The 22,851-nt window shown below is 36.9% G+C and overlaps 1 protein-coding gene across 1 annotated transcript; it reads right to left on the bottom strand.

The window, feature by feature from the left end:
* LOC135166161 (potassium voltage-gated channel subfamily KQT member 1-like) lies at positions 1-22,012 on the bottom strand. The gene is made up of 4 exons (XM_064128215.1): positions 21,392-22,012; positions 11,925-12,315; positions 5,586-5,762; positions 1-182 (listed from the first exon to the last, which is right to left on the bottom strand). Exons 2-4 carry the CDS (start codon positions 12,010-12,012, stop codon positions 1-3), a joined length of 447 nt encoding a protein of 148 aa, XP_063984285.1. The 5' UTR covers positions 12,013-12,315; positions 21,392-22,012.
* Between the last annotated feature and the right edge of the window lie 839 nt (positions 22,013-22,851).

Below are 22,851 nucleotides of genomic sequence, written 5' to 3' on the forward strand. Positions count from 1 at the left end.
TCACACAGAGAAGTGATACAGGAAGCACTTCCAGCCAGTTGGTCGCTCAAGGAAGTTGTATACTTGACCCTGAAAAGTTGCCTTTCCAGCTCGGCGATGCTCCTTGACGTAGTAACGGCCTTCCCAGGCGCTACGATCTCCTGCACCACCCACTGCTCCCAGCAGAAGGCGAGGATCAACTCCTGAGGGGGAGCGTAAAAATGAACTATTTTTAGAGTTGGATTTGTTGGATCTACTTATAATACTATTGGGTCATACAATATATTGAGAAGGAATAAACCAATTTTCAAATGCGTTTTGTTTGGGCCCATTGAACGACTCGTTAAAATGATCAGAAATGAAATAATTTGTTGCCTCCTTGAAGCTTTGTCATTTTGAAATATTATCGGTTCTGAAATTTCGAACTAAATCACATGATAAATGTGACAAAAGATATCCCCCAACATTATCTCACACACACGTTACAAAATACTGATATTTTCTTTCAACATTTCTCTCTTTTAATTGAATAATAAGACTTTCTTACCATGTTATCCATTTCTATAAAAAAAACATTTCCCTTTAATGAATTTATAAGCTAAAAAAGCCATTTTTGTAATCGGTAATTACTTCCATTAGACGAACTAAAGTTCCGTCATTTTTACTCAATATTTCTCTTCGTGTGGCTCAATATATGTATAGAAAATCTTATATATGTTTATGTTTACCAACTTTGCAGCAAGATTGGCTAGACCTTGAGCCAAATTTATGAAAATAATTCACTACAGCCACAATTGGCGCCACCTTCGAACTCCGTCTGTATAATGTAAATCTCCGTTCGTAAATCATCTTTCCCCACGACTGGATTCCCTTTTACGAAACCCTCTTTCCATTTATAAAATCATTATTCAAAAAAATTTCCGGTTTATGAAACCTCGGCCTCCCCTCGGTTTTGAGTATATAATATATATTCTCAATGTTCATATGCTCTTTTGACACACTGACCCATATCCATATTACTTTATACAATAAAACCGTCGTTCCATTGATAGAAAATAGCATTCAAGAAAATATTGACGTACACAAGACTCTTCTTCTCTCGCCTCTCTAGTGAGGATCTAATGGACTATCCGTATATTCAGATCTTTTGACCCTTCTCCACATACATACTCGTACCCCCATATTCACAGCCACATACATACTCGTACCCCCATATTCACAGCCACATACATACTCGTACCCCCATATTCACAGCCCCCCACCCTGCTGGGCCACCGAGCTGGGCCATCCCTGGCTTAATGTTGGTCGGTCCTCATCTACCACTGCAGATCTAATTTTTCTGACAAAATTTACCTTGAATGGCCTTTCATCCCGTGTATCACCCTTTCGACGTCTAATTTTTATCCAAAAGTTTGTTCATTGCATAAATAATGATTTCGAAATTATACACTGATGGAACAATTCATTTATTCCAAGCAAAATTCGTTTACTCTTCACAAATGAACGTGTGGTGGAGCCAACTGGATCAACAACCAAAATCCATTCGTTTGTAATAACTGGGCCGTTCTCTTAGAAGAAGTAAAATTTGTAGAATGAATCGCCCAAAAAAATTATTATTGGTCCGTATTGCAAATAATTGGCATCACCAGAATAGTGTATTTCTCAGTCTCAACATTAAACAATATATTTATGTTGCCATTATTACTCTTGTGATCCCAATTATCGATCAATCGTACTTGACCGATTTTTCGATTCTTTACTTTTTTTCTCTCTCTTTGGAACGCTAAATACGTAAAATCAAATACAGACGTGTTGTTATCTCATTGTTATAAAACACGTTCTTTTGAGGGTAAAAAAAATTTCTCACAGTATATGATTCCAGGACGCGCCGAAGGACATTTATGGTATTCACCAGAAGAGTTCCGCCCGGCATTGTACCGAAATATCCCGAAACTGATCTGGAAATACATCGAGTGAAATACTTCAGGTGTTTCATTGAAAGTAAAAAAAAGATAGTGAAGCCTCTGAGGTATAATGGTCATGAGATTTGCAACTTCATTCGTATCATTGACCCTGCACATTGACTATTGAACATAACACTAAGCCTCTTATCAATCGATAACCGAAGATTTGTGGGTTCGTAACATGAAAGACAATGGGTATAATTTCCAGATTCTCTGCAAGTCATAAAAGTTTATTATCTCGGAAGTTTTTATCATCGCTAAGGGCTGTTTTTGGTACCATTGCTGCGCTGTTTCTTCCAATGCTCATCCGACAAACGAAAACGATTCTGCATTTGTTTACTCCGTATGCTCGAATTGCGTTGAAACGTCGAGGATTTACCACTGGACAAATTATTATTTCCATCGCTGTCACAATTCACAACAAATATTTCCGGTTTTTGTAAAAAATTTCGAGGACGCCACGTTCTATTTGATCTCATTTGTGAGTCGGAGTCACGTTGCACCGACATGACAAATCTTTTTCTTATTCAAGAATTATCCCTCATGGTCACAATCTCAAGGTCACAGTTTCAATTCACTTGCGGAAAATATTCGTGAATGCATATCGTCTAAAGGCCCTCTTTATTCTGCAAATCATGAAAAATATTTCCGATGAATTCACAATTTGAACAAATTCACGACCTCTTCGATCCACTGAACATTCCCGATTGTGGGTATCTTTTGACAAAAATCACGATAAATTTCACATGTCACCGCACTTCGGGAATGAACTGAAATAAATAGGATAAAATCCTCGATTGACATTCCTTTAGGTCCACTCCATTTCCTATTCACAATTTTTTGGAGTTGTTCGTCTCCAACGATGGGATCTTAACCTATTTCCGAACTGAACGAAAATATTTATAGTTTAAAGTAGCTCTGTAGTCACGCGTGGTACTAAATAAAACTATGCCGACACATTCGAAGACTCTAGAACCAAGTGTACGTGGAAAGGTAGCAAACAACTCCTATTAATCGGATTAGCTCGCCCATATATATGTTTTGCGGTGACCAGTTTAGTCAGCTTATGTCCAACCCTTCGGAATACCCAGTGAGAAATGTATCAGGATCACATGCGATTGATATTTGAATGGGGGGTAATTTCGGTACTTCCGTGATACTATTACAGTGATAGATCGACATTCACTGGTTGATATTCACCGTTTCCACTCCCTCAATCACCGAAAAATTTTGTATAAATTATCCTACACTGATAGAACGATTTGTTTATTCCAAAGGAAACTCGTTAACTATCAACTATTAGCGAATGGTAGAGTGGAATATGTATAAATGAATATTCGGTAATTGCCAACGAACGACTCAACTGGATGGCGGATGCCAAGTTAAATATGGTTTATTCAATAGATATTTGTTAACTATTAATGAATGAACTTTTGGTGAAATCGAATGAGCCATATTCTCATATAATAATAAATCCGTTATAATAATAATTAATCAGTCCTGTCAGCGTATTCGACATTACCTGAGTTCTGTCTTATTAAATCGTATCAAATACACAAAAGACAGAATGTTTGGGATAATTTTCATTTGGTGTCTGGTGTAATTAGTAATTAATTTAGAACACGATTTTCCCACCTTTCTCCTGCGCTTGCTACTTTTTTCGTCTGCAGAGGATAATGCCTGTCTTAAACCTGTCACCTCTTCCAAAATCTCAAAACTTTTCACCGAACATTCAACTTCCTATTAGACTTGCAAATAATTAACAGTAGAGAACAGAGGGTTGTCTTAAACTCCACTTCTACGAATCTCAGGCCATATATTTGTGTTTTAAGCTATTCCGCAGTTTACATTTCCTCTAAGAATACATAATGCAATTACAAAATTGACGAAAATATTTTTCACAACAAGTAAATTCATTTCTACAATAATTTTTTTAATGGATGCCCAGACATCCTGTATAAGATAATTCGTAATTGTAAATTTCATCCTGACTTGTGAAATTCAGTGGAAATTAAATGTTAAAACAATAAAAGTGAAATTTTATCGCTTCGACATTCAATTCCCATTATATTTTGAAGGAAATGTGAGGCAGAGAGTATTTATGGTTGACTTTCAGAGAAAGGCGAGATCATTTTTAGCGAATTTATCTCTTCGTGCTCAATCAATAAATCATAGGTTCGTCTTCTTTCAGTTGGCTCTCTCTTTACATCTTGTGGTGTTCATCAATATACCTCGTAATCCACACCCCGAAGCCATCTTGCCAGGCATTTCCGTCAGCAGGATGTGATATATTGCGACGGCTTAAAGATGTGTATGAAATAGAAGACATAACCGATAGGAAACTTTCAGATTCCCCGAATATCCTCGGGCATTTTCCCTTTCTAGAACCTAGGATTGCGATACTTATATCCTCAGCCGCATATATTTCTTTTCGCGATAAAGAAATATGCTCTGATTATTTTTTTAAATCGATTCTGTTTAAATAGACAAAAAAGTCAGATCCTCATTCGCTTATTCTGGTGAATGTTTAAAGAGGAATGCTTGATTGCATTTTTCCTACCAAAATTGATTTGTTAATTTTATATCGATATCAAATTATCGGAGTGAGGGAGAGCTGGCTGAATCAATAATTTTTAATTGACGAGTAATTAAGTAGAAAATCCGTTACACCTTGTTGGATTGAAATTAAATTCATGAGTGAGAGAATTTTTAAGCGATTTTCATGCAGATGTCCATGTATTACCACATTAATTGGAATTACCCTTAATGATTGCTCTATTGGGTGCATTAATTTTTGCCGGAAATTCTTTATGAATGAAGTGGATTTTCATCATAATCCTGTCGGATTTCATTGAGATTAATTTTCCAGCGAATTGTCTTTGGATTCAAAGTGTTTATCCAAAATTAATTTTCAATTGGATTGAATAGCTCTTTGTAAGGCTTGTATTTCTTTTATTCTCGAGTTTCCACTTCAGATAGGAAAATATTTTTTATGGATGAAAATTCTGAGAATTTTGGGGTATGATGGATATGCTCTGCTCGCTTGGGTCTAATCAGAGGTGCACGAGTGGGACCATTGTTAATATGAGTCATTAGGTCTAGGGTACGTGTTGTGGCCCTTTAGTCTTTTTAGTTAGTACCTTTCAGGAAACTAACCAGAGCGGTTGTGCCTTTCGAGCGTATAAATAAAAGAGAATAAATAACATTCACACGTTTAGAATCATTATAACTATCCCATTTCAGATACCGAGTGATATTAATTTTGCAACTCTGAAGTACTGCTTTTACTTGACAGCAATAGTTCAATTAAATAAAACTATTGATTAATCTGAATTATACTAAATACGAAACGTATGCTAACAACTGGAAAACAATTGAATTATATTTCAATTGTTCCAAATGAGGATGTAATCAATTATATACAACATTCATTGTGTATAATACATTATGTGTATAAAATTATCACCTCAAAACTTGAAATGATTTTTTTTCCATTCAGAAGTAGATTTTTTTCGAGAGAAATATGAGATCTCGAGTAAAATTTTGCACTGCCTCGGAAAATTAATGACAAGCTAAAATGGACTTCACTATTTTACCTCTCCCTCACCCAATGATTTATCAACGTCACGAAAATCTACTCACCACCCGTGAACGTGTCATTGTTGTCAGATGGTAGAGTAGTGCTGGTTTCAGAGAGCGGTGATGGGACAGGTCTTAACTCTGCCGCGTCCAGCCCAAGATACTCGTGTCCTCCGCCACTACCGTTGTTATTACTACCGCCCACCTGCACAATTGTCACATTCAACGGACCCCGGTTACCTGCGAACAGAACAACAGGTGCATTTCAATGCAGAACAACGGAGAACAAAAATAAATACATCAGCCCCCCACGCGCTATTTGAATTTCCCGCCACAACTATGCTCATCATGGGACGTTTACATTGACCAATGAGGTCAAGAGCTTACTGCCCCTGTTCAACTTAATTTACATGAAGGAATTATGAAGGTGATGAAAAGGGATTTTCATTGTGCAACAATATCGAATCATAATTGACATTTTAAAAATTAGATGAGCTTTGAATGCTAATTAGCCGCCTCAGACGGCTGAACCAATGAGGAATTATCCTGACAGACTTTTGATATACTCATGGTCTCGATGTTTGTTCTTTTTGTGATAGGATTAAGGAAATGCCACATTGGTGGCCATCTCTGGTGCACAGTTTTACGGGAAAAGTACAGAGACTATTGAGAGAAATGACCCTATTTTATTCGACTGTTGATCTGAGTTAGCGCAAAGGTACTATAACATCGCGTGACCCATATACGGAAGTTCCTGGAGCTGTCAGCGGTGAATCGATGTGCCAATGTGCACCACCCTCATATTTCTCCATAAGCCACTAAGGAGAATTTTAATTTGAGGTAAACACGCGATATTATGTACACGTTCGGCCATACAACACAGTGGGGTGGACCAACGACAGAGGGAGCGAGAAATTGCTTCATAATTCAGGTTTCGATTTAATTAGAGGTAAAACCACATTGTTTTATTCAAAAATAGTTGTCATGGGTATCGTAGCGAGTTCTGAAGGGGCTTTTTTAAATTGATTGCACTGAGAGAAAAATTTAGTAGACCTCATGTCTCATTTGACCAAACCATGAGTTCGAATCTAACGGTTCGTATTCCCTGAATTGAATTCATTGATTTGAAAACTTATTGTGGCCAACATCAATGGGATCGCCTGCAATAGGATATGTTTAATGGAATAATGACGCATTTTCAACGAAATATTTCATAATTTTCAGTCTATTAGGAACCCACTGTGAAAATGAATTAAAACGTCGAAACAACAGAATTCTATTTTTATACGAAAGAATAAACAAAATATATTTCGTCAAATCTACGATATTTTTCTCTCAGTGTAAAATTTCAAAAACAATTGCAACAAATATTGAATAAATTGTCAAACGTATTTTTAAGTGAACAGTATCGACAGAGGATGAAATCCACGTGGAAATAGCGTTGAAACTGTTATTGCAGTTCAATTGAAGCGTTCGTTCTTTATTCTGTTTGTGTATTTGGTTCAATGCAAACCAATGGCTAAAATGGGTACAAAGTGTTTGTGAATAAATATGAAATGTCAGCAAGTGAGTCATTACGCGATGTGTGTGACGGGAAATAAACATTCGGAGATATAACAGTTGGTGTTAGAAAATTCTGTCAGTCAGCTCAGTTAGAATGTCAGTTTAAAAAAGAATTGAGTCTTTGTGGTCAATACATTATTGAATTACCCCACATGAAAACAATTTATTCCAAGTTGATTCGTTTTTGTAACCATAATTTCTCTTTTAATGAATTCTATTAACTTAACTTAATAATCCAATAATAGCACTGAACGTATTGTTTTGTTAATGTGATTCAAGTTATTAACTATCGATTTTAATTCTGCTCTCTAATGAACAAACGTGAGATTCGATCTGTGAGGTAACAACTTTATCACTTCCGCCCTACTTCTCTAATTGACTTATATTTCCTGCTTTCGGTTCATTTTTTGTCTCACTGCTCCCTCCATTCATTTTTTACGCACCCTCTCTCTCTCTCCTCTGACGTAATCGTTCTTCCCTTTGCTACTGATAACGTAAACTGAATGAATACGTTCGCCGCAGACATATTTGGTAATATTTGCAGTATTATTGTGCCAATAATTCATCATAAATTAAAAAGAAATAAATCAGTTGGATTATACTTGAGATGTTTTTAACTTTTTAACTGTTTATTTGTGATAGATCAGGGATCCTCTCATGATTGCTATTTTGTTCTTACTTTGGATTATTTAAATTAAGAGAAATCAACAAGGCTCATTATTCAAATAAATAATTCCAGGCACGAGGTAGGAAAAAAGGTCCTCAGTCCTTCCTACAATATCTCATTGTTGAAATAATAATTAGAAGTTCGATCTCGTTGGAAAAAATTGGCGATAATCATTGGAAAACAATTTGTTTTGGCGCGTATCCAAAACAAATATTGATCAAAATCAAGACGTAAATGGATTGATCTAAATGAAAATTGGAATATTGGTCTGATCCTAGTCGATTTTTCTACTCAACTGAGACTTTCACTTTTGGAATAAACTTCTGATCAACCCTTTGTGGTCTGAAATAATCGACCTGATCCAAATTGAAAATTTGCTAGAAGATATTGACTTAGAATAGAATATAATACGTCTAGTTGAAACTTCTCTTGGTACAGTTAATTTGACGTAAATGTCCACTTGTGAGGGTACAACATTTTCAACTTCAAACAGTCCCAGAATTACAGACCTCACCGAAGATGAGATACTCACATTTGTTGAACACAAAGTTTATGCCCTGACGATCTATAATATTTTATACCATATGATGAAGAAAATAACTTGGCCTTATTGAACGGCGTAATATAAAAACTTTGTAATCATACTAACTTGCGCTACAGTCGAGATATCAACTTGAAATTTGAACAGCGAATATATAATCGCCCCGTTTCTACGAACTGAAATATTGGAATTTTTATAGCACCCATGGCACTGGCTGTAAACATCTGAAATTTTAGTTGATAGTTAGCATTGTAAAGCCGTAAAATTCTGGAATATTTCAGAGTATTCGGACACCGGCGATCAATGTCTGATGGTGCAAAAAAAATAAAACACCCCTCTGCACGTTGTGCATCAACCCCAGTCGAAATTTCGTTGGTTAGCATCGATAAAGATTGGGTAGCGGTGAATTTACACGCGGGTTATGCACACGATATCGAGGAAAAATCGATGGTTAATCGGCGAGAAATTCAGAAAAAAAATATTTCGCTATCAATTTATTGCTGTATTATTGTAACCTGACTGCTCCTTTCCTCTCTTCAATCAGTCGTCATTAGTACATTTCATCATCGATTATGATCGATTCTAATGAGTTTATTTGAAAATGACCCTTTCGCATTTCGAGAATATTCCCATTGGCATCATTCTTCCTCATCGCATCAATTACGAACGACTAAGTTTATCTAGAAAGACGAGCTACAATCGAGGTTGATTGCCGACGTTAAAGCTTTAGAGTCTCCGATTTTGTTGCTGAGAAAGAAAATTGAAAAATAGTTTCTCTTTGTACGGAGTTTTCATCAGCATTACTCCATTCTCCGTCTTATTCTCTTTCCCCACAATGCCGTCCACTTTGATATTCCCTCTCGCAATGATGTTAAATCCTCTCAGCTTTAATCCTCAGGAAATACATTTTATTTCTACTACTTTGCTAGAATTAAATCCCCATCCAAGTATTTTTTATTTTCTTGAAAAGTGCATAATTATCCGAGGTTCAGGAGTAACAAAGTTTTGAAATAGTTGGTGAATGCCTACCCCTCTTTATCAAATAACGCCAACAGGAAATGACGTCGGTGATCGTAGAAGAGGGGAAGATTATACGTGTAGTAAGTTTTCCAGAGTTTAAGCATAATGATAACCTCAACTTTTATGTTAACGGGAAAACTTACCCCTTCAATTTATTCTAAAAAACAGAATGCTACCCTCTCACGCTGAACGAGAATATTTTAAAATTCTCTTAAGTCTATGTCGATAATATACGTGATAATGACAAATCAATAATCCGTTGTCGTATCGATTATACACGAAACAACTCTTATGCACGCGTTCATTTATCAAGTGCCATTTCCAATTAGGTGGTAGTGAGACCTATCTACGATACTCGACTGCCTCGTTGTCATTGGCCTGTGCTAATTGGTTATTAACCTCTTGTTTGCGTACTGGATACATTAAACTAATTGTCATATTAATCTATTAAGGAATATTCTTCATTATTTAGATGAGGGAAACGAGAATCCTCACTCTCAGCACACTTTTCCATCTTCCATACTTTATGAAAAAATAGGTGAATCATTTTCACTAGGCAATCTACTTTGCTTCATTGAGGACTATGGAAGGTGTATCTTTGCGTATATCGGAGAAACACGGATTAATATATTAAAGGGATGACGTCGTAATACATAAAGTTTCTTATGAATTCGAAAGCTGAAATTATTCCGTAGATTTGAGATGAAGTGGGAATCGTTCTCAGACAGTTACAAAAATTCCTTACGTTGCACACTTCCAATTTATGAGGAACGAGAATCTCGAGATATAAGGCCCAACTGAGAATGGATGACTTCATTTTCAATATCCTCCGATGGCCAGTACAGCATTGGCTGAGACTATCGAAATTGATTACCGATGAAACGGTAGTTAGTTGAATATAGGCGAAAGGTTGGCTGAGTCGCGAATACGTAAATCTATTCTGGGTCCAATATTGGTCGAGTTTAGCTGAATCGAGAGTCAGTCAATCCATACTAGGTCTAATTTGGCCAATATTGGTTGAAGTTAATTGGTCAATATTGGTCAAGGTTAGCCGAATCGGACATCAGCGAATTATTTTGTGCTGAATATGACGTGAAACGAGCTGAATCAAGGCGCGGGGGAATGCATAGTGGGTCAAATGTGCCCAACCTATTAAAGTAGGAAATCCGGTTTGGCTATAAATCAATACAGGTGTACCGTAAAAGCGATAAATTGTCTTGTCATGCCGATTTGTCGCACTTTATACTAAATCGTACGTTAAATTTGTTGTCACTTCCATTATAACACATTTATCGTTTTTACGCGATTCTGATCATAATTTTGTCATTTAATAAAAATCATGATAAATTCGATCTGATAACCATCAGTGTCATGATATATGACAGATCATTGACCCGTCAGCTCATTTTTTCATGCTCGTAAAGTAAACAACAGAGGGAACTAGTAATGAAAGTGCACCGGAGATTTGATGTGGGCATTCCCATCTCTGACTCATTGATGCCATCTAATGATAAAGTATATGTACATTTCAGTGGGACAAAGAGCAATCACTCCTACAAAGAGGGACAAGAATGATGGAGATCCTCCGAAAATAAGATAGAGAGCAGTTATTATCGATTCAGTGGTGGGTAGTTGCGCATAAGCTGCTGGATCCCCGAAAGTAATTTATTCAGGTATTACCGAGGGAACTTAGAGGGGATTATAATTCGTATTAGTTGGAAGAATGTACTTAACCGCCAATGGACTCGTAAGAAATAGTGGATATGGATGAATTTTTAAGGTGCTTCTGTATCAATAATTGACTATGAAGGCGGAACTCCGAGAATCATTGAATTTTCTATGCCAATAAATAGTCATTGAGAGGGAATGGTTGTGAGTTAATGAGTTTCCAACTGCCGAAATATTGATATTTGAGTCAATCCTCATGGTTCAGAATTTCGGAGCATCATTCATTAGTAACTATCATTCTCGTACATTAATTATACGGAGGAATATTCGATGAATAACTCATATGGAATACGAAAAATTATACTTCTGTAAACTCACAATTTTTGCGAATAACAATTGTAGTGTCTAAAATGTTGATAAAATTGTGGAGAATTGCAAAAGACTGGCCTCAGGTTGGCCCAGGCTGGAGTTACTCAGACTGGGCCTGTCTGAAGCTGTGAGTGATAACAATTTTTCAACCCTGTGACGTCAGTCTTGAAGCAGGGTTGATAGTCAACCCTAAAATAATTCTTGATTAACGTAATTTATAGGGTTGAATCGATTTTGACATATCATCGAAGCAATGTGTTAGTTCGGCTTCAATCAGGATTGTCAATATGTTGCAGCATTATGTGATTAATCCACATAAATTATGTAAAATGGTATTATATATATTTATTGAACCTTATGGCCCTTTCAAGGACTTAAAAAACTGAAAATCACTACGGAAAAATATCGCTCGTCACCAGTGCCCTAGGGATTTTTATTCGTGACCTGTTGTCGTTCAAAGCGAAGGCGAGGAAAAGTCCCTATAGCTATTGTCCTGCAATATCCTACAACATTTTTTTTTCCAATATCAATATCCTACAACGTTTTTTTAATGAATTTTGCAGTAATAATTTACCTGTTCTGGAGGATGGCGGCAAGAGTCCCTGTATCTCGTCCAATGGCATCCCCTGATTGTGTTCGTGATGACGAGAACGATCTTTCATACCTATTCGTCGTTGTTAATCGATGAGTTATACTACTCGTACGGTACCGTGAATGACAGATATTTTTATTGTGAATCAGGAATGGGGATGGGTATGGGATAAGGAAATCGGTCGAGTCCTGAGGGACTCGTGGTGACGACGGCGGACGGTGATTGAGTGTCATCGCCCCGCCGTCTCACCTACCACCATACCCTAATTCACAATACGATGCAACTGGGAAGTCACCCAAAGTCCTTGACACGACGCGTCAGTTGCTTTGGCACTTGGAGTTTCCGCAAAATGTCTCGTCGGGGTTCGGTTCACCTGAAAACAGATGACATTTCATTAGTAGTAATGGAACAGCGGTAAATGGTGGAGGCGAAATTTCGACTGGGAACAATTCTGATGTAGAATATTGGTAAATTTATTATTGAAATAATACGAGGTAAAGAATGAGTAGCCAATCGAGTTTATAAGCGATATCTCAAAATGTAAGGGAGATAGTGAAATTTTTGTTATAACATTTATTGTAGCTTTCGATTCGCTCCATAAGAACGATTCTGATCAAAATTTTGCTATCTTTCCTAGATTTTGAAATATTTATCTAAAGCTGGTCAATAGTCTATTTTATCTTGTTTTACTACTTCGTTACTGAAGTTGGGAGACCAATGAAATGATGACAAACCAAATTACAATAATTCATTGTTCACATATTCAATTACTTTTATCTTCGTTTTTTATTCTGCTCACCCCTCACACCGCCGATTTTTTTTTGAGGAATTTATAATACTTCTATTAGAAATGGGATAGTTATAATGATTCAAATGTGTGAATGTCATTTTATTCTCTTTTATTTTATACGTTTGAAAGACACCGCCCACTCATGCACCTCTATTTAGACTCAAGAAAACCGAGTATACACGTCCTACCCCAAAATTCTCCGAATGTTCACCCATAAAAAATATTTTCCAATCTCAAGTGGAAACTCGAATAGAATAAAAGGAATAAAAATCTAAACTAAACTAAACTAAACTAAAGTAAACTAAGGTAAACTCCAGCTGCTCCAAAGGTTCAACTTTTTTAATTTCCATGAACATGTTTTAATTGTTGGGAATTCCCGAGGTTCGTTCTCGAAATTTTAATGGTAATCACAAATTTCACATGTCTGAAGCATGAAAGGCTCTCAAAATGATTGGACAGCCTCAGAAGACTAATGAGGGCTTTTAAAATTCCCATTGATTTTCATTTGGAGAATCGAAAAATCTTGGGGTAGTCAATGAAAAATTGTAGAACGCAAGTGGGAGGAGTGTAATTACTCGGTTGGAGCAGAAAAACGAAAAGAATTGATAGACGCATAATTGGGGGAGGTGACACACAGGTAGATGGACACCAGGGGTGAAAGGAACACGTTCCATTGCCGCACCCAAAACCGTACCTCTCTCGTTGAAAACCTCTCCCAATGTTAAAATGTATAAACACTCCCTCAATCATTAAACTCCCCATAATTATGATCTCCACAATTATTCTTCCCCTCGAACGCCTCACTATCCGCATAACCGTATCAAGGGAGAGTGAATAATGGGGGTTTTCAGAGTTTATGTGGTGAAAATTATACCTGGAAATCTCATCTGGCGTAACATTTGTGAAGTGACAGAAGAAAAAAACATGAATCTTCTACTTAAAATAAGGCTAATAATATATTTAAATGTTGCATAATATGAAGGTCGAGCTGTGCATTCAGTCGTGCGCTACTCAATGGCGATCAATTAGTCGATTATCGATCAATGATCACTGCGGTGTAGTGGTTTCCTGATGAAGTTTAAGGTGAGGTTGGGTAAGTTTTTGATAACATCTTGAATTTCAGTATACCCCAGAACGCAGTAAAGAAATCAATGAAGTCGAGAAAGGGGCGAGGCAACGAAGGTTTTTGGAGAAAAATTTGAAGCAAAGGCAATTCCAGGCATGAAAATTAGGTTGAATCACAAGATTATTGGGCAACAAATGACCTTTGATAACGATTCAATAACAATTATTAATATTTAGAATTATCCTGAAATATTTCACCCAAAAGAATTGGAAAACTTTGTTAAACCTCAAAAAATTTTGGTATTTATATTTTTGAAGTTTAATATATTTCGAAATGTAACAGCCAACGCTAACCGACTACTGGTACCTTCCGGTGGATCGGGCACGTTCACGTGAGCATGAAATTTTCAAAAATTCCCTGTTGTTTCATCTGCACTATTTTCCCATCTTCATGTTCCTTCCCCCACGTTCTCTCCCTTTTTTTGATTGAATAATTTATTCCTCATGCCCTCCAGGATGGCACGCGCAATTTCTCCGCAATTCTGTTTTCCTCACTACAATGCTCACATCATTCTACATATTTGAAGATCCACATCCATCCACCCACCCCTGGAATTTCATTCTGACGAAGTTATTTGGGCGGAATACATGATTGCCAATAAATGCACAGTATGGATTATTGATTATCCGTCGGAGTTCATTTGTAACAAGTGAGTATCTGCCAGGTGAACATAACGTCACATTGACATTCTTGAAACGAGTCAATTGAAGATTATCACATTGTGGACAGTGTCCATCCACTGTATCTCGAACACGTTCTGTGCAGAATGTCGCGGATGCTGTTAATGAAATTCACGGGTGAAGTATTCTTATCTCTTCGTAATGACCCATCTGTGAAAGACGTAAAGCCTGAGTAATACTCTGCTCATAAATACGAGGAGGATGAGTGACATCCATGAAGCTTTATGCAGAACCATATTTTTCCCAGAAATTTTGATTGATGCTGCCACGCAACCGGAGGGGATTATATTCTGTCATCCAGGTCTTAACGCCCAGATTAACCCACGGGCTCTTGATTTCAGTTTTATGGCTGTCGGTTTTCAATTAAATCGACCGAGAACTGAGAGCTAGCAGGCCTCTACTAAATAATTCTCGCGTAGTGGACATAAGACCTTTATTTCTGAGGCTTTCACAGTAAATTCATCACAATATGAGGTTATTATCCTCTCAATTAAAATTTACTGGTTAGTCCGAAAAGTCTCATCCTTGACTTGCCTTTTCCAGTTATGTTAATTAGTAAGAAATAAATTATCTTAAATGGTAAATCCTAAAACGTACGAACGTTTGGGGAATGCGGGGGATGTCCGTTCAATTTCATTCCATGAACAGTATTAACTTAAATATTCAGTGGTATCGCATTATTTTTTATGACATCGACGAGGGTATAACGAATATCTGAATTCCACCAGTTCCAGGGAAATGTCGGTATAATGTTGGTCCAGTTGAACTATACATGTATATGGGGCATAAGCAGATTATGGGACTGCCTGGTTTTTTGTGTCTATGAGGATGTGTTGCCGGGTTTTTAATTTTTTTCCCGTTGTTTCGCTAGTAATCCACAAAAAAGCTGGGTAAAAATCCGTGGTAATTGTACTTGTTGAGGGTGGTAAATATTTTAAAAGCAGGAGGGAACGTCGACATTATGGAAAAAAGAACAAATCCCTTGTTTCAGGGACAAAACGCTGGGGACAGATCAACCCTCGGTTATGGTATTTCACTTTTTCTCGAAAATATTCGTCGTAGATGTGTGAATAATTTATAACTCTTCAGTCGCAAAATACTTAAGCCCGACAGCGTCGCTTAATTTTTGTTTAATCAAAAAATTTTTTTTTTTGAAAATTAACGGGAGAACAGGATTTGGAAATTTTATTAGGTAATGGTAGAAGGGGTATTATTAAAATAGTATGCGAAAAGTCTAATCTTGTTGTTGTTTCCCACCGATTGATTCACTATTAAATAAAATAGTTATCGATTTATTTCTCCTAATACACTTCAAGTTGAATTAAAATATAAGAAATAGGATTAAATTAACATCTAATTAATTATTCAATTCAATTATTCTTCAATTTTTCATCAATATGAGTAGGTAAACATACAATTGATATCTGTCAATAATATTATGTTTTAAGATTTGGCAATTGATTCCATCTAATAACCCTCTTGTTACGGACAATTGAAGTATTTATTGTTCCCAATTTCGACGAAACGTTTTCCAAGTTCTCGCGAGAGTTGACAACCGGCCATTGCTCGGAGGTCTTCAGCCAATTATTTGCGTCCAATTATTAACTTCCTATGTGAATACTTCTATCTAATCAAATTATATGCTTGATCTGAGCACAGAAATTTTCTATTACGGAATCGCATCTCTTATTAATGCCACCTGAATGATAATTCATTTTTTGCTCCACCCTCACATCAGAAATATTGCAGCAACCGGGTCTGACTACGGAGCGGCTCACCCCCTGCGTCAGTCTCCACTCTTTCAGTCTGATTAAAATTAATGATAGATGCATTCGCTCGAAGAGAGAGAATTTTTATCATCCCCGAAACACGTTTTGTCCACATTCTCATGATTTATTAATTCACAATCGCAAGCTTGAGTGATTAAAACAGACCAAATTACTTTTTCAGCGATATTAGCCGAGTACACACACTATACTGTAAATAAAATGGCGCCTCAATTTAGAATGAGTGAGTGAGAGGGGAATAGAGGGGAGGTCGGGGGAGATTAATAGCACAATGTGTTGAGCGACTACTTTCGCGCATTTTTAAATACTGAATGAAATTCGTGAAAAAGCAGACCAAACGCATGTCAAATTTTGATTGTAGTGCGCCAGAGTATAGTAGACGTGGCAGCCATTTTTGTTTGATGCTGACAATTAAATTTATTTACGCAGACCATAAGAAATATTCTAGAGAATTAGAATTCTAATTCTATTTTTTTCTCGCCGGGGGTAAATACATTTCTTAAACTGTTTCAAGTTGTAATTTCAGTTATTGATTGAAATCAATAAATTCTTCAGTATCTGTAGAGCTGAGATGCTTGTGAGGCCGCCATCTGTTCGATGAAGACAGTCTTCGGCATGCGGTTACCTCTTTACGAAAGCGACGACTCCAGTCTAAATTCCTGAGGTATTGATCGTTGGTGATTACGGTCGGGACGAATTTAGCATTCGAAATTCCCTTGAAAAGATGAGAATGAAAAATACTCATTTAAATGTCATTAACGTCTCATTGACAAATAAAGTATTTAATGGCTGCGTACGGATGGAACATGTCAACCTGTTGATGACTCTCTGATCGAATTTTTTTGGATTATCAGAATGAGAAATGTCCATTATTCGCGTGGAATGAGATAAATTTAAAACTGAGGTTTTATAGCAGAGGTGACTTCGTGAATGCTATTTCAAAGCTGCTCATATAGGAAAAAGCGGAATGGAATGCGCCATCTTCATTCGTTATTCGCTGGAAAACCCGACGCTGGAATTTTCTATTGCGTTATTTTTTTTCATAGTCGAGGTTTTTCTTGCGGGCATTTGTACGGTGAAAAATGTTGGTTACAAATTACCGAACAAGGCGAGTAATTCATTGAGCAAACTCGATTCGCGGTACTTTTTATCCTCAATGTCGAGGAAAAAGTACGAGATTAATAGTAGATTTTAAGCCGATGGCCCGATACAGTTCATTCAATGAAGCCGCCCGTTCCGTTGAAATTTAAAAATGTACATTCCATGGTATTAAAAATCATTTCACTCAACGTCAATACTTAATACAATAGCCATTTTGAATTCATTTTTGGAAAATATGGTAAAAAGTCACTCTCCCCCGTCTTTGCGAGCGAATATCTTTCAGACATTAGAAATGATTTTTCTCCGTGAAAAAAAAATGAAAATTGAAAAGCATACATGCATATATACACATATTTATGGATATATATATTGTACAATTTATCGAAATATTGAGAAAAATAACACGCGAGAATATGCAAATGATTTGCCCTCAAATGCACTTAAAAATAATTAACTAAAGTTTAAAAAAAACTGCCATTTGTTTATCGCACTAAAACCTTCCGGTTTTACAAGTTGAAAATGCCCATTGTACCTTGACTTCTCTTTGAAGTAAAATTCCCTTGTTAATAATTTTCTAATGAAATTTATCCGGACAGTCGCCACGAAAATAGGCACTTCCTCTTTCCATCGCAATTTAATTCGACAAACGCTGCTTTGATTATTCACACATGCAATTGCACACCATCTGCGAAGTGTCTGCATAAAGCTGACGAAGTTGTATAGTTTGAAAACTTCATTTGAAATACACAAAGGAATACGACTCCATCCGGGAGAGTAACTCAGCGCGACAGCTTTTGCATTTTATTCCCTTGAGAAAGATCAGGTTAAAGTTGTTTGCCCCGAAGAACGGGCTCTCACCGTATCCCAAAAATTTGATAAAACCATATGATCCTTTGCATGCTCGAATAAAAGGCGCTCCGCATACTCAATTTTTCATATCTCCTTTCATGATGGATGCTTCCACTCCTGTGGATGTGAATGGAACAATAGTAAGTACCACCTATATGTATATCTATCCCCCTGAAGAATACGACTGACAACATGGATGACTGTGCAAATAATTTCAAATTTATTTATAACATCACAAATGGAGAGGAGGAATATTAAGTAAAAATTACGTGAAAGTTTCGTCATTTTCAAGGGAGAATAAAAGTCCGATAAAAATCGCGAATGGTCGCCATCAGGAACAAATGGACGTTGGTTGTAGATTGGAATCCATTTAGTTCCACCAAATATTCATTCATTCAATAGATAGCGAACGTACCGTGCGAGAAAAATTTAGTATAATGGATTGATTATTTTTTGCCTCAACCACGCGGTCTTGCTCGATAGTACCAACGGGACAATGCATTTATGTAACGAAATATGTATCTTCAATCGTTGATTCTGGAGGCTCCAAACATGAAATGAGAGTTTGAATTTATCATATATTCCCTGAATATTTCATCGAAGTTTAAAAGCTATTTAAATGTATCGTCTTTCGTTAAAAAAAAAACTTATTGTAGGCGATATCAATGGAATGGGGTGGATAAGATATTTTTAATGAAAAAATGACCCATTTTCAACGTAATATTTCATTATGTACGTGCTGTTGGGTATTCACTGTGACAATGAATAATTAAAATGTTGAAACAATAGAATTCTATTCTTATACGAAAGAATATCCCTCTAACAAGATAATTCTTTCGGTGGATATTTAATCAAAATTGTCGTGACATTCGCCATTTGTTAACTATTAAGGCGTATTCATCTGTTGATATTCAACTTTGATGTGATTTTTATTAAACTATTCTTCTGTGTGTAGCACTGGCGTTATGTATTATTACAGCTGTATTGTTGCAACTTGAAATTGCGACGTTGGCCAGTGCGAATCGGAATAATTCATGTCTTGTCTGGGGTGACTGGCTGTGAACTAGAATATCGTGTTATGTGAAAACGTGAAATCGCCAGCCCCACCATAACCATTTACCATATTGGAGATTAACGGTCACGCAAATCGAAGGAGAGAAAATATGGGTCACATCATGTGACCATTAGAAATCCTTAAATCATTTACCTGAGCACTTACATCATCTTGTGGAGAGAAAATCTATGGAAAAATAGCTCGTGCTTCGGGATAAATATCGTTTTATTAGCGATAGTCTTCATAGATTCATTTGACAGATCTAAACCAATAATTGAGTTTATTATTGATATTTTGTTGTGTCTTATTACATCTACAATTTCATCGAACCATATGCAATTAAAAATATTTCTAGACTAGGGCTTTTCCGGCACTTAAACACAAAAACTCTGATTTTTCTATGGATATTAATTTTCCAAATAAGAAACATTTCCAATCATAGTGGAATTGTTCCATTTTCCTAAAAAAATATTAGCAAATTACCGTTTTAATTCCCGTGAAATAAAAAGAATAGATTTTAGATTAAAAAGAGTCTTTGCAATTTTCAACCCAATCAATTCTGGAAAACGAGATTTTACGTTGGATAATTCAACATATATGTACTTTTCATCGAGCGAAAAAAAAACATTTGTGGAGGAGAAATTCGAAAAAATCAGATAAAAAACTCTTTCCTTAATGGAATTTAGCTGCAGTATCACCAAAATGATTGGGGTAAAATACGTCAAATTTCCTTGGCTTTAGTGAGAAAATCCCTTATCTCATGAATTTCTCTCCGATAACGTGCAATTCCACGAAGTTATCTAACAAAAGCAATTTCTTTTCAATGAAAAACCTCTAGGATTCACGACAGCCGTCTCATGGGAATTGTACATATCTCTAATTTATCTCTAGGATTAGTTGACAACAGAGCGTTGTAAGCTACAGATATTGATGTTGTAAAAGCCCAGACAATGAGGGGGAACCGCAAAGAAGACATTTATGAATGGAGTATATAGCCAGAGCTCTGATGGCTAATTCTGAGTGAAGTCAGTACATGTCTCCAACTCTGGTGACAACTGATGCGAGAGGACATTTGTGAATATGATAACGAGGAAACTGAACAATGTTGACTACAGTGTATGAACTACTATTATGACTTAATAGTCATTGTTCCAACGTTTGCATTCATGTACGTAAGTGGGTGAATAAATAGACTCTATTTCAGGATGATGGTTGTACCATTGGCAAATATTTCCTCTCTAATCAATAGAACATGCAGACGATCTTCGATATCAAACACTTTTAGTTCACCTGTCCGATCGATATTATTGTTCTAAATATAACTGTGCATATTTCACATCAGTCCTGCCCAATTATCATTGATGACAACTTAATTAATCATATTCATGGTATACGAAATGATGAAATAGCAAATCTTGGGATAGAAATTCTGTTTTATTAAAATCCTTTTGCCCCACTTGGAAATTATCTTTGAAATTCTCACCTTTTGGTGCAAAAAAATTCTTCGGGCAACTATTGTCCATTAAAATTAGTGGAAACAGACATTTTAACTTCTTTTCGCTCTATTTTGATTTGTAGTTCACAATCTCAGTAGAAATAAATGAGATTGTTCATAGGAAAATATGACGTCTACTGAGTTTTTCCTGTCGAATTCCAAATAAATCAAATTTAACAGAATTCCAATAGAACTTTCCAGCAAATCCCCGAAGTTTGTCCATTAACTTTTAAAATATTTTCTCTTTACATAACTTGGACATACCCAGTCCGAACAATGGACGAGATAATCTACAAACATTCGAATGAAATCACGATCTCCCATATCAAAGTCTCCCTCTAACTAGAATTCCATAAAATCCTGATTCGTCCGCATGCAAAAATTTAGAAGCAGTTCGTGACTGCATTCCCCAGTTTATAAAAGTTTTACGATAGTCGATACTATTGACTCCCCGAACAATGGAGTATTTCTCAGTCATGCCTAAGAAACTAGACCATTCTCCAACATCAAAAAACACCACCAACCAACCACCAAAAACCAAAAAAAATGAAAACAATTCTCACATACCTGTTGCAAGTAATTGGTTGACTCCCGTGATTTTCCAAACCAATCCCCTCTCAAAGCCTCTCACTCCCCATCACATTTCCCAACTCCCCACAAAACTCGATTCCCCACCAATAACTCCTTCCCGCCGCTTAAATCCAAAAACCGTCGTCATCCCCCCTGCACCGCACTCAATCAAAAAAACCTCTCTTCATTTCACCACCAGCTAATGACGACATAAGTTCACCCGAATGTCCGTTGCACACACGTGTCCTGAACTAATCATCGGTAACCGGCATCGACTGGCATTGAAAACCCCCGAAAATTTCCTTCAAAGCTTTCCTTGCACCCCACAACATTTAATCTCTCGATTACCGTCTTTTTTATTTTCTTTTAAGGCTTTTTATAACGGCGAAGAGAACATGACTGGTTGAGCCATTCGGCGGGGTTTTACAGTGAGGCCGAGGTCCTGCGGCGCTCGAGCGGCGTCAGTCCGGCAAGACCTACTACACGCGAGGCCAATATTTACTGCGCAACCACCACTGCGCGCCTATACACTATCTAATGATACCAAAAAGCTGTTGCTAACCTTTCAAGCAATGTGTATGTGCTTTCAAGTCATACCGGCAAATGTTGCACCGCGAAACGTCGCCGTTGTCTCGTCGTCTCCTCAACCTCCTACCCCTGCCATCCATCCACCCCTTTACCTCCCCACGGTTCTTTAGGCCGTCACTCTATCTCTTTTTCAAATGTACATATGCACCTGCATTTAGATTCATGCGCCGATTGCCACCATAAACACTTCTGCCCCACTTGCCCTCCCGGCTTTCCACATTTTGTTCAATTTCATGCCGTGACGTCATGCCTTCTGGTTATTGGGACAATGTTCATGACGTCACGCATGTATATTCCTGTGAACGAGTGATTCTGGCGGATTGAGAGCTGGCGTGACGCCGTTTCATTTCAATATTTTTTTTTACTGTGTTAGTTGGGGTGCTTTACAATGCCCTGATTTTCTTGGGCACAGGGGGTGCTTTTGCTCGGAGCATTGATTTTTATTGGGGAGTATTTAGGGTTTTTAATTGGGGGAATTGGGTGGTGGATTTTGAGAGGGGGTTTTTTAAGGGAGTAATGGCATTGATAGAGTGTTGGTGCGGATTGGGGGTGGGTTGGAGAACATAGGAGGACAGTAGGGGGGTTGGAAAATATTTATGAGTCGGGGACAGTGGAATTGGTGAGTGGTCAAGTACTGCAATTTCTAGTGAATGAGCTGAGGTACAAATAGATGAGATTGATAACGATGTATTGATTCTTGGAGATATTGATGGTTGGTTTGGGGTAATGTGGATAACTCTGTTGACAATTTTGTGTTGGGAATCGCACAACAGTAAAAGAAAAAAATTTTACTGTTTAGTAAAAGTAAAGTTTATGGGACATTCCATGAAAATTCGACCAGTTGAAGCGAAAATGAGGCATTCAAATAT

The sequence above is a fragment of the Diachasmimorpha longicaudata genome, chromosome 1 (assembly GCF_034640455.1).
Source record: "Diachasmimorpha longicaudata isolate KC_UGA_2023 chromosome 1, iyDiaLong2, whole genome shotgun sequence".
Taxonomy (NCBI): Eukaryota; Metazoa; Arthropoda; class Insecta; order Hymenoptera; family Braconidae; genus Diachasmimorpha; species Diachasmimorpha longicaudata.

Bases quoted from the DNA above. Each gene is read 5' to 3' on its own strand.
- LOC135166161 (XM_064128215.1), bottom strand. From the start codon at position 12,012: ATGAAAGATCGTTCTCGTCATCACGAACACAATCAGGGGATGCCATTG. The intron at 5,763-11,924 runs GTAAATTATTAC...TTCTGTTCGCAG, and splicing joins GCCGCCATCCTCCAGAACAG to GTAACCGGGGTCCGTTGAAT. The intron at 183-5,585 runs GTGAGTAGATTT...GCTCCCCCTCAG, and splicing joins CAATGACACGTTCACGGGTG to GAGTTGATCCTCGCCTTCTG.